At 39.9% G+C, this 13,122-nt stretch overlaps 1 protein-coding gene across 3 annotated transcripts in view; it reads right to left on the bottom strand.

Moving 5' to 3' along the window:
- The window catches only part of dab2ipb (DAB2 interacting protein b), a 99,446-nt gene that overhangs the window by 71,952 nt on the left and 14,372 nt on the right, over window positions 1-13,122 (bottom strand). For 2 of the 3 annotated variants that reach the window (XM_053339623.1, XM_053339625.1), the window contains exons 2-3: window positions 12,527-12,648; window positions 3,923-4,041 (exon numbers count right to left, since the gene is read on the bottom strand). In XM_053339623.1, the coding sequence (XP_053195598.1) occupies window positions 3,923-4,041; window positions 12,527-12,648 (241 nt within the window). The remainder of the gene's footprint in view (window positions 1-3,922; window positions 4,042-12,526; window positions 12,649-13,122) is intronic. The other variant, XM_053339624.1, reaches the window with a different exon arrangement.

Genomic DNA, 13,122 nt, shown 5'->3' with positions numbered 1-13,122 from the left:
AAACACATTAAATAGGTCATAAATGTATTTCTAAAAAAGGTGTAAAAAGCATTTCAACCATTTAAATTTGAATTGTGGAGCTAGGCTTCACAAACTGTTTCGCGGTGGTGATTAGCATAAACCCGCCCCTGCTGCTGTTGCTGTATAAAAACATTCAGCTCACACTACTACTACAGTCTACAGTTAGCCAGTTAGCTGAGTTAGCCACCGAGCTAGCCACCGAGCTAGCCGCCAAGCTAGCAGCCGAGTTAGCCGCCAAGCTAGCTGCTGAGTTAGCAGCAGAAAGCTCTCAGACGTAATGTCCATGTTTCTGGTAGACACTTGGTTGGGGGCAGGGTTTCAGCGAACTCGGCGAGCACTCCCACAGCTTTCTGGCAGCAGAGTAAAAACGCAGATTTTTACACAACTTTGAAGCCTAATTTCATATATTTGGTGATTTTTTTTAATCATTCAAATTTGGCAGGGTGGTTAACAACACACTTTTCCGTGGTATGTCAAACTCAGAACACATATTTATTCTTACTTTACACAGACTTTAAAGTGCATCACGTCAATGTATGGTCATACTCATCAACTGGAGAAGGTATATCATTTTTGCAGATAAGATTTATTGTAATCTATAGCTATAAATACAGGCTGTTACGCCACAAACTATAAAATAACAAAACACTGACTCACACTTACTTCCATGTGCCTCATTACTGCAGAACTGTCTGTTTATCAGTAGCTCCTAAACACTGAAGCTTCTAGGCCCTGATAATTACCTTGATTGCCACAATGAAAGTCGAAGAAGAAATTGTACACCCTGTCATGATGCTATCTCCAGGTAGTACATCTGAAGACCCCAGGAAACAGCAATTTGATTATATTTTAAAGACGCATTCAATACATAAATAGATAGTATACTTGCGCATAATAACCCAATAATTTGTTTGTGTGTATCAGTTTGTGCACCCACAGATTGCTGTGTTGCTGCTTTGCTAAAGATAGAAGTGTTCAGTGAGTGTCCAACCTCTGATTAACACAGATGAATATTTCATATTAGGAGTCCAGCTGCTCCTCATCTGCAGGTCTCTCTCCTGAGACTGCCTCAGGCTACAAGGCCTAACAATGTCATCACAGCTAACCAACACACTGAGTGCGTGTGTGTGTGTGTGTGTGTGTGTGTGTGTGTTCACGTGATGCTGTGTCTCTGCTCTCTCTCTCTAGATTATTATGATACAAACACATGCAAATGAAATAGGAGAATAAGAATGATGTAAGTGTGGCAATCAACCTCATATGCAGTAAATAACATGATATATATATACACATGACTCTTATCATGTAACGTACAATAGTGGTCAGCTTTTATGGTGTACACTGAATACTAAATCTTCTCTGCATGCACATCTGCTCATCATGGATTTTTCAGGGGTATAGGATTCCCTCCCTCTACTCTGCATCTCTCGTTTGTCTGATCATCTCTCTTCTCTCATCCGCCAGTTCCCAAGTCTTCTTCTGCAGTGTTTTCTGCCCTGTGGGGAAGCTGCTCCCAGGCTGACAGGGAGTGTCACCAACTCCTCTCACAGCACATTACTCTCTCATTCTGCATCTTTTTCATGCTTTCGCACTCTTATTCACACATACACAAAAGCACACACACGTGCTATAATACACATCCCTTTACCCACATAACATCCTAAAAGAGTGAAGGCACTAGAGTGGCATTTCACTCTTCTTCTACAATCTTGGAAAATATGTATTCAGACTTACAATTATATAGGAGTCAATGTGTGCATTTCCAAGTGAGGTGTGTGCGTGTGCGGTTTGTGTGTTCCTGTGTTATACCAGGTGAGATAAGACACCTCCTGGACATTCCAATTTCCTGTCCGATATTTGCCTTCTTCACCGGGCGCTTTATCAGCGGGAAACACATAAATGCTGATAGGTTAGAAAACGTTACTACTGTTTGAAAAATAGAGAAAAGGAGGGGGGCCGACGACGATGAAATTGGAGAGTGATGAGTTTGAAATGGATAGAAGGAACTGGGGCTGGAAAGATAGACGTTACAAAAAAAATAAAAAAAACGTGTAGAAGTGGGAAAGAGAATGAGAAAAGACATTGGGACAAAGAGGAGGAGGTATGAGCTCATTTTGTCCGACTGCACCAGGGGAACAGTTCACCATGTTCCACACTGAACAATTGGTAGTGTTCCCTTGTGATAGTCTGACAGTGATGTTAATGCCTCATTAAAAGTACGGAGAGAGACGGCAACTCAGCTCCGACTTTTGAAACCAAAAGCCGTGGAACATCTCTTCAAACGCAGCCCCTCCATTAATTAAACCTCACAGATGGACACCTTGGCTTTTTTCCAGGGACAAAGATATGCTGGGAATGATAGCTATTACTTGCGCTTGCATGGAAAGACAAGACTATCAAAACTCTGGAGTGAAGAGGCAGTGCGATTACAGGTCAACATAGTCTGGTCTTGAATCCTAATTGACATCGTTGGGTTGGCGTAACTATTTGCCAAGAGGCTGAACTCCAGAGGAAATTAGATGAAGTTAGCAAAAAACTGGCAATTATCACAGCCTGAGGCAAGACACCACCTCTTGGGTAGGGTTATACAACATACTGTATATACTGTATAGTTTCGACTCTGATGCAAGAGAGATGGCGAGGATTCATAGAAGGGTATGTGCAGCAGCATAGTGAGTAGGGGTAGGCAATATGGCAAAAAAAAAAATCCTAACAATAATATTAAAATCAACATGCAGTACATCACAATATATTCTAGGTCACGATTTCTGTGAAGCTTCCAGTTTTTCTAAGCTTTCAGATTCAGAACCTGAGAATTAGATATGTACTACAAACAGCAAATCTATTTAAATAAATAAAATTAATATAAATCCCACTGTGTGAAATGTTTACTGCCAGGGTGCTTACATCTTCGGGTATTGTGTTCGTCATATCTGACTGTGCCTGCTGTCACCATGTGTTTGGCATTTCAAAAGAAAAAACCACTAGCATGTGTGATGTGTCTATTAATAAAGAAAAAGCAGATAGTGAAGTTGTGTTTTGTTGTTGTGGAGGTGTTTATTTGACAGCCTTACTATTCGTTCCTGGGGATGGGGTCTAACTGCTGGTGTTTGAGAATGTGTGCTTGCACTCTACATTATGATTTATTAGGCGGTAACACCTCAGGTGATAAATGCTTCTGTTTCCAGTCTTTGTTGGCACAGATTTTCAGCGTAGTTAATATTATACATCCCCCTACCTGTTTTGTGTCAGACTTTAAGTAGCCTGGACCTGTTTGACTGTCTTATTCATGAGTCAAACAAGGTTTCAAGTAGCCAAGGTATCACTACACTGGACTTCTTTATGTTTTAGGGTGTTCTGACTGTTTACGTGTCCCTTTCTGTGCTAGAATTGGGTGCTTGTTTCTTCTGACAGCTTCTGATGCCAAAACAATAGCATGTGGTATGTTTCAGCTAACTAAACGGACCTCGCTGTGTCTATTTTGAGATGTCCGTTCATGAATGATGTGATTGATTGTGAGTACATGGTCACGCAATATAACTAAGAAAAACTGTTCATATTGCCAAGCCCTAATGGTAACACAAAGCAAAAATAAATCATATTTTAGCACTCGAGTTGAACATCATAACTCGCGCTAAGAAAACCCGCTGTGCCATGACACCACAGAGGACAGGGCATTCAGCATGTATTACAACGAGAAAAAGAGAAAGAGCTGCACATATTAGAAGTGACAGATTGGAGAGTCAGGATTCGCTGGTTTTCAAAACACACTGACAACACAACACAAAAATGTCAACAGTGACCTGAATAACCAGCCATCAGGCAAAAGAAAAGGCACCAGGACAAATCCAGCACACTCGAAACATACACCAGCATCACCGTGACGAAACAAACACCTTACCTGTCATTGTCGACGCTCCTAAAGCCAGGCAGGATGTGTCTGAAGCTGGAGTTGCGGTCGAGTTTGGGTTGACTCTTGGTGCGTTTAATGGATCCCTTCAGCCGTCGACTTAGAAAGCCCTGACGGAAAGAAACACAGTCAATAAAACAGTGTCCCTGCTAGTTTGTATAGGAAGTCCCCGAGATGTCAATCATTATTCTCAATTTGGCACATATCAATACAGACATTTACACTCAACGCCCTAAATTCAGTGAGGGCGGGTGTCATGAATAGTTTAAGGGTAATAAATGAATATAGATCTACATATCAGAGTCAGAGTGATGTTCACAGTCGGAAAAGTCGGGACAAGGTCAAACACATTACCTGAATTCAAAGTAGCATAAAATACCAACACATTCACTGACAAAACCTTGACAAAAAGAACACTCTCAAAAGACAGATTTAATAAGCTGGTAGGTAATACTTCTAGCAAAATTACAGTTACCCCAAATATGCTAATATGCATATGCTAATTCAACAGATACACCCCCTTTATTAGTTTTTCATTCTTCTCTTTGTCTGAATCTGTGTGTTTATTTCTTCTAACATCTGCAATCACACTCCCCAAGCACCTCGCCGTCTCCATAGCAACTGTTGGCAGGCATTAAGAGCGAGAGAATATGAAAAAAAATGAGATGCCGTGCAGAAATGGCAGGATGTTGCAAGTTTTTGGACCTAATCTTTTTTTTTTTTTTCAGCTTCTTCTTCTTTTTTTTTTTACATTTCACTGCAGGGAAGAAGATCAAGAAGGAGAATAAGAAGAAAATGAGAGGGGGGTAAAACAAAAAGAATGAATAAGAAGGCATATAGGTGAGTTGATGGAGCAACTTAGGAGGGCAGCACGAAGAAGACAGAACTTAACAAGTAAGCCAGTATATGGGAGAAAGTTCGACATCAGGTAGTGTTCAGGGCTCAGGTGTAGCTTTTTATTACAAACAAACAACACAGTGGTGAATTCATAGGCTGAATAATACACTGAGCACACATGTAACCTTGGAGACATACCTACAGTGCTTTAACCTCACGCCATTCTTACACATGCACATTTTCGATAAGACGATGAGAAGTAACACAGTGAAAAGACTCTCCTCCCTCCGCCGCTGTCTGGCCATTAACACACCTGTATAATTACCACCTACAGTGTGAATAGGTTGCCCCAAGCAACAATGGAATAGAGATAATTAGTGAGGGACTTTCAAACAGCCTGCTAGCTGATCACAGAGGAGTCGCTGTAATCTGATGAACACCACCTGTCATTTGGGAAGCACTCTGGACTAGGAACTATTGTCTGTGTCCAAAATAACCCGCTATTTACTATAGAGTGCGCTATATATTTATACGAGTGCCCTCAATCTAATTTATCCAGTGTACATAGGGTAATTATATAGGGAGTAGTGAATGAGTAAACGATTTCAGACACAGTCAAAAACTTGCTAATGTCGGTCTACTTGTGCTCACACCAATCATGGGAGTGTCTCATGTTCCATTAGTGCGTGCTTATGTGACCAAAAACAATTGCTATGCGCCAATTCAAAGTTTTGAGTCTGTAATTTGCTCACGCTGCAAAAATGGCTAAATTAAAACTCTTAACAGTCAGTACTGACAATACAAATTGCTTAAATTATAAGGGTACTCTGTGTGTGCATGTGCGTGTGTGTGTGTAATATTATACCACAATGCAATGCTCAAAGGAATAAAGAAAAAAAAAAAAAAGACTCAAATATGCTAAAAATAAAAACAAATTACAGAATGGTGGTGAGACAGCTTGGGGAAGATCTTGGAAGTTCAGTTTACTTGTCATGAGGAGAACTACTCAGCCTGTGAAAACAGTTATGTAATTATGCTGCTCCGGAGAGAGAGCTGTCTAAAGTCAAAGTAAAGTCAAAATACCGCACACTCAGTTTGAACTAGGAGACAATAAATTTATAATAGAGTTTGTATTACAAACTGGGGTATGGGCACTTATCATGCAGGGGAAATTTAATGAAAGATGCAGATTGTGCTGCATTATGGGAAATGAAGGATATGGTTGACCTATACTCGGAGCAGAAAGTCAGGATGTCATGGCCTTTGCTGCTTTGATTTTGACTATTTGGGTTTTTTTTATATTTCTCCTGGTAACCTCCAAACTTTGTTGAGGTCCAACTTTAAATTGCTTTAGTTCCCCTTTAAATCTTTGCCTTCTCTTGTGAAGTTGGCAGAGGCATTCCAACGTCACAGTTTGATTGATGTCTGCTGGCATCAGTACTGTATAATTTCCTGTTAGTACACTGAGGTCTTGCAAAAAAAAAAAAAAAAAAAAAAATTGTGTATGCTCTCTGAAATTTGGACACAGACAATATCTGTGGATGAGATGCAACTGCAGATTTTTGATGGTTGTGGTTAAAAATTAAAATTTCTATTGTCAATTACATACTTAAACATAACAACCATATAATTTTTCATCATGATCTTGCAATGAAATCAACAACAGCCACCATCAATGACCTCTGTTAAGGTGTTATTAGCTAAATGAACATGGCTGAGTCACCGCTGACGGTATGAGCGAGACACCTGCGGTTTTAGACAAGGTTGCTTCCAGGAATCTAATTTCTAACTCTGTTTCTTAAGCATTAGACTGTATAAATACATCATTCACTCCATATGTGTGTGTAAGTGCGTGGGCATGTGGTTAGATTAGCATGGGCATCATTCTAAAATAATGACAAATATGAGTCAGACTCTGTGCAGCAGGAATATCGTTTCCGTTGGCTGTATTTAGCATCATCCTCAAATCAGCTCTGTCAACAACACAACAAAAGGACTTTTTGATGGCAGAGAAGTCAGTGCAGTAGAAAATCAATAACATCCACACATGCACGCACTGACACACACCTTTTCTCATTTCCGCATATCATGATTCACAATCCTCTCCAAATTCATAGTAATTCCATGCCTCTTCCCCGTAGCCCCTTAGAGAGAGAGAGAGTGTCTGTCTCTCTGTGTGTGTGTGTGTGTGTGTGTGTGTGTGTGTGTGTGTGTGTGTGTCTGCCTGCTACTGTTGGCATATTCACAAGTAACAAATTAAAATGCTTCTCTTTTTCCATCCACAAGAATAAGTCAGTGAATAGAAACCCGTCCCTGTAGGCAAGGCGGATTGATTAGTGGCTGCATGTTCTGTTTTTACTTCTCTCCTTCCACTGATGGATGGACTCTGAAGAATGGAGGGAGAGCAGGGGAGAAGTAAAAGTAGAACCTATAATTTCTTCAATTATATTGTATTCCTTGCTCTCCTATTCACTGTGGACAACCATGTGACATTAAAAAACACTGCTCTCTAATTCAATCAGCCCAGTCAAAGCTTCAGCAGAGCTATTGGACAGGGTAAAGGTCAGCAGATATGAATGGCCTATTTTCTCACTTACAATCAGTCAGTAAGGATGACTGATGCCTATATTAACACTAAACCCCATGGGAGGCAAGATGAGCTTGAGGCACTGCAAAATGTTAGCAATGAATTTCTCCTTCAGCACCTGCTCTTACGAAATGACTGAAGAGAGCAGGAGGAAGTAGAAAAAAAAATGGAAGAAGAGAAAAAAAAAAGAAGGAGACATATAAGAGTGAACAGAAATGGAGGTGAGACCAGTCAAACAATTGAGAAAATTACAGTGAGTGTCTGCCAGAGAAGAATGAGCTTTAGGAGCACGATAAATGGGAGGGGAGAAAAAGGGGGGGGGAACAATGTGGAGGTGGTAGAGCATGAGTTGATAGAAAAAGCTATAAAATGAAACTAAATGAGGGGGAAAGTGAGGAGAAAAGTACAGCAAATGAGTGACAAGGTCGCCGACGATCACGGCTCAGCAGGGCACAGCACCGACTGCAGAAGGAATCAGAGAGAAGCGAGGAGAAAAAAAATTGTGAAATACAGTAGAATGAGATTTGTCTGTGGTTCAGATTTCCTTGTCTTAGCAAATATGTCCATATAATAATCATTTATTTCAAAAACCCATGTTACAGAGTGCTTCAAAGAGGGCAACAAATTAAAAGAGACAGATCGTAAAATCATCGGATTTAAAAAGAAACAGATAAAACCAAATCGAGTGTGAGATTAAACAAGAGAAAAGGATGTGGAAAAAGGAAATAAAAGACAGTTCAAAGAAAATAAAAAATCAAATAAAATCAGGAAGTGTTGTAAGAAAAATATTCAAAAGACTCAGACACCCATATGACACCAATCATAACATACAAAAGGAAGTGATGGCTGACATTGTTTGCATAAAGTAAACACACTCATGTACAAAGCTTGACCTCCTCCCATTGTGTCTAGCTCTATGTGATTGTTAAGAAATGTGTAAATTGACCTATGAGAATACAATACAATTTCCCAGCATGCTCGGATGAATAATACCTATAAATCTCAGTGTAGTGAGTTTGAATGAATAGAGAAAAAAAAGATTAAATACAGGATGTAAACAATGTAACCCTCCATTCATTAATTTCTGACATCACAATACTGTCTTCTTCACTATTGCTCTAATGTCTGGCCCTTAATAATACATTTCATTTGATGAGCATCTACTTATACACAGAAACATGATAAGGCTATAACAGTTAGTGCAGCATAACAGGGGGCATTACAGTGTCACGTGTAAGCGTGAATTTCAATGAGCTCTTTAATTATTCCACATTTCTACAGTTGACAGCTAATTAGTGGAAGAGGGTGACGGAATAATCTGATTCAACATGCATCCTCGAAGGAGAGGAGAGGCTTGTATTCACCAAACCTCCAGTCCTGCATCATTGTGCTTGCTCCGAAGGGAATTTGACGGGTTGTGGAAAGAATGTGTTTGCCCTATTTACTATGTTACCGTGTTTACATTGCAAATGTGTGTTCGCTTACTCTGCGCATGCCTGTGTATGTGTGTGTGTATGAGAGACAGCCAGCATAACAGGCATGCATACTTGATTATAATCTCAGCCTGCCCAAGCCCATTAAGTCAGCACTGAGAGGACAGCTCAATTTTATCAGTGTGCTTTTTTTTTTAGTGTACTTTTTTTTTCATGAAATTAAAGCAAATGCTTGCAACAAGTTAATTCTATTCCCTTGGCTTGGCAATTCCAGGCTTCCCTAATGGGGGCTGATAGAATCAGTGCCTGGACAATCAGCAGGGTGTTCCCTGTTTTCACATCAACCTCTTTTGTCCTCCTCTAGTACAACCAGATGAAAACAAGAGACATACCTGTCCAATTAGACCTCCTGCTATTATCTAGGAGGAGAGGAGAGGAAGGGAGAAAGGAGTCGTGGAGAGATTGGATAAGACGCTAAATCACATTTGAGAATCAATCCTGCCAGCTAGCGCAATCAGCAGGACGTGGAACGTGACAGTCTTAGATAAGGTTTGTTTGTCTGCTCTTTAAACAAGCACAGAATGAGACAAACTACCAACTTGTAACTTTTAAATTTAATGTATGCAATCCTCTAGTATTTCCAAACTGTGCTGCGGAAGATTAGGCTTTGGAGAGATTTTAGTTTCTCTCCATGCCTACTGGTGAAAAATTGATTTTGAAAATTACTGAAGGATGTACTTCTGCATGTGCTTCTACATGTGCTTCTGCATGTGCATCTGGATATGTGTGTGTGTGTGTGTGTGTGTGTGTTTTATGTGACTTCACTTCTGTAAACACCTGAGCCTCAGGCATTTTGTTAATCAGACAAGACACCTGGTAAAACTGACCGTTTCTGATCTAGTAGGGGGTCAGCAGAGGTTATCAGTAGTGGTGTGACTATACACTCAGCTCACTAGACGAGACACGAAAAGATTTTAAAACTATTTTTAAGAAAACTTTCATGAGGAAATATATGAGTGTTCTTTTATTTGGAATTCACAAAATGCAAATGAATGCAGGTGCATTTTGAAATGTTTTAACTAATCATCTTGTAATGAATGTCACTTCAGTTCTACTTTCTAAGTATGAATTATTATTAATTATAATTGCACAAATCCTATAGCACACACATACACAACAACATTTTGTTATAATTTGGTAATGTGACTCATTTAACGTTTAGCATCATTAGGCTCCCATAGCTGTTCCTCCTACTTCAGGCTTTCAGTGAAGAGACCTGAGGTCAACCTACCGCTGTTCCTCTCACCCCATCTCTTACTTCTAACTGTGAGATCTTCTCAGGAGCTGTGAGACAACATTCACCTCGACGAGAAATATCGTTGGCACGAGATCTCGTCACACCCTTAGTCATCAGTATTCCTTGGTTGGTTTCTGTACTTTATTATTTTATGATTTTATTACTTTCTTGCCCTCTCTTATTCAAATTTCCACTGGGAGTTACAGTATAAAAGCTGAAACTGTTTGTTGCTTGGGACGACGACTGTGTGTCCTTCTCCATGCTTGCATGTACCAAGTAAAGAGAAAGATTCATCACTCCGTCATCTGTGATTCTTCAGAGAAACTTCTAGTAAAAGATTTCTACTACAGGAGACATTGAACTTAGTCTCTGCAAAGAACATGAGAGAAAAACACTTTGACAGATTTAGCTCAAGGCCTAGGAGGGGTACTTTAGATGTCACTGCAACTCTTTTCACTGGAGGTAGAAAAGTGAGGAGTGGTTTGTCATTGCTGAGAGTGGGAGATGCAAGCGAGAAGGAGGAGAAGACTACTGCCTGCCTGCCTGCCTGCATGTCTTCCTGTTTGCATAGTTATGTGTGCCACTATGCCTGTATCCTATATCGTTCCACACATCTTCTTACTGTATCTCTTGTGATTTTCCAATAACATATCCTTCAAATTAATTAATTCAAGCATAAACTCAACATTTTACTTAATAATTTCAACAAAAAATGATAAAAAAAAGTTAGTTGGTAGACTTAATTGGCTGTGTTATCATAATAAACCAGAAGGGGGCAGTATAAGGAAAAGTGTAGGAAAGGGTCCAAAGTTGTCTGGGGAAGTTTTCTTTATGCAAGAAGTCACTGCTGCCTAGCAATAAGCTCACAGAAATAAGTTGAAGTGGTCATGTGATGGAGGGGTGATGACTTTGCTGCAGTGCTCCTCCTCTCTTTCCCTCCCCTGGAGAGTACAAGGAGCTGCTTAAGAGACACTTAATCAATATTTAGCCCCTCCATCTGACCCTTTCTGTCTCCTAAAAGCTTCCTTTTTTTTTTTTTTTTTTTTTTTACATACATCTACATATCTACTCATTCATCTCAGGCCTTATCAATATAAAAATTAATATAAAAAAGAAATGACTCAATTCAGTCTCTGTCAAAAAAACAACATCTCTAAAACATGATAAATCTGTCAGGGAGACAATAAAAGACCAAACACATTTATGCACACAGTCAGACACACACACACAGCATGTAACAATTCATAATCCCTGGAAACACAATTTCCGCTGTTTTATATGAACAGATGAGACTTCAACCATCTCTAATCAAATCCCATCCACCAAGTTGTGGGAATTTTATGTGTCGACTTTTAAATGTGCCACTTCTAAAATCAGCTTCAACCGCTTCAAGTCATGAAGCACTTTATTCTCACTCAGCAGGTGGTCCTGCACCAGTGGATCCAGCCTATTTGTTTTTTTATGTTCTGTGGGCTTTGACTAAGCTCAAGAGACTTCCCAATTTGTTCTTCTTCTGTAGACACTGAATACTATTTTTTGCTAAAATGTGGTTGATGATGATGATTAAAAAGGGATTTAAAAGGAGGAAATGAAAAAAAATGGAGGAAGTGTATCTCTTCTATTTTCAGAATGACAACAATGTCTTTTAGCTCTTAACTTGACCCATTACTTCACCTGCAAAGCCATTAAAAATGCACAAAGTTTGCAAAAAGTTGGAGGATTGTTTATGAGAGATTGAACATTCACCTCTGGGTCGTCATCTCCCCACTCATTATTTATTAATGGGAATATGCACAGCTAATTACTAATTAGCTTTAAATTGATGACTCATAGCGGAATTTTTTGCTTCATTAACTGACTGTTTATCTACTGAATTAAACATGGCAGAAAGCATACCGGATTTGAATTAGAGCAAGATGACAGACAAAGGACTGCTCCGTGTGTGTGTGTGTGTGTGTGTGTGTGTGTGTGTGTGTGTGTGTGTGTGTGTGTGTGTGTGTGTGTGTGTATTTGACAGAGAGGAGGAGAGACTGTATGCTTAGCAGTGAGTGAGTGAGTGAGTGACTGTGTTGTGCGTGCACAGGTGTGGGAGTGTAAGTGTGAGTGTGTTGGCTTACTTGAAGCATGTTAACATTATTCGGTGTGAAATGGAATGGAAATAAAAATTCACACAGGATGTAGAAAGACGGTGCAGCATAGAGTAGTGAACGTAAACCCATGATGTGTAGATGTGTAGATGTGTAGACGACGCTCAACATCAAAAGGCCCCCTTCTAACTTCTGAAGTAAATGTGTTTCACATTGACTTAGGTCCATCTGGACACCAGACCAGGATCCTGTAGACGTTGATCTATAACTAACAGCCTGTTACGGCAAACTAAAGCGGAGTCAGAGAGTTTAAAACAAATAGAAAAGACGGAGACGGAACATAAACAAACTCACAGTACTCACGGTGACTCTGAAAGGTGTGGCAGCGGTGGATGTAGCCTCCATGGTGGGTGTAGTCTTGTCTGAGGAACTGCCTGGCATGCTGCGTCGGCGTCCTGTCCTCTCTGGAGGAGACTCTGCAAACAGAGAGAGATCTTAGAAAATGCAAAATTGGCACTTAAATTGTCAAAAATAAACTTTTTTCCTGCTTATTTTTGCAGAGGGTATTGATACCAGTCCTGTGCCTGTCCATTAACTGCTTAGCTAGGAGCTTAGCTTAGCATACAGACTAGAAGCAGTCATCTCTAAATCTCACTAATAAACAAATTGCATGATTTAAACAAACAGGATATAATGTGTTAAGTAGTGATATTTGAGCTTGGACAGAGTCAGGTTTGCTCATGTAAGCTAATCACCTGCTAGCTCTCGGCTCACATTTAGCATACAGATATGAGAGTGGTATCAAGTTTCCCATCCAACTCAAAATTTTCCACATAATTTCAAACTTCAAACATTTGAGCTTTTTCAATTCTACAAAGCACACTGTGTGATCGGCTGTCAGTGTGTTATCACTCTCAGAAGCTCCAGTCCACTTGATCTACCTGTCTGCA

The sequence above is a fragment of the Scomber japonicus genome, chromosome 19 (assembly GCF_027409825.1).
Source record: "Scomber japonicus isolate fScoJap1 chromosome 19, fScoJap1.pri, whole genome shotgun sequence".
In the NCBI taxonomy this organism is placed as follows: Eukaryota; Metazoa; Chordata; class Actinopteri; order Scombriformes; family Scombridae; genus Scomber; species Scomber japonicus.
Note: the sequence above shows the minus strand (reverse complement) of the source record. Positions and strands in the feature narration are given on the sequence as shown.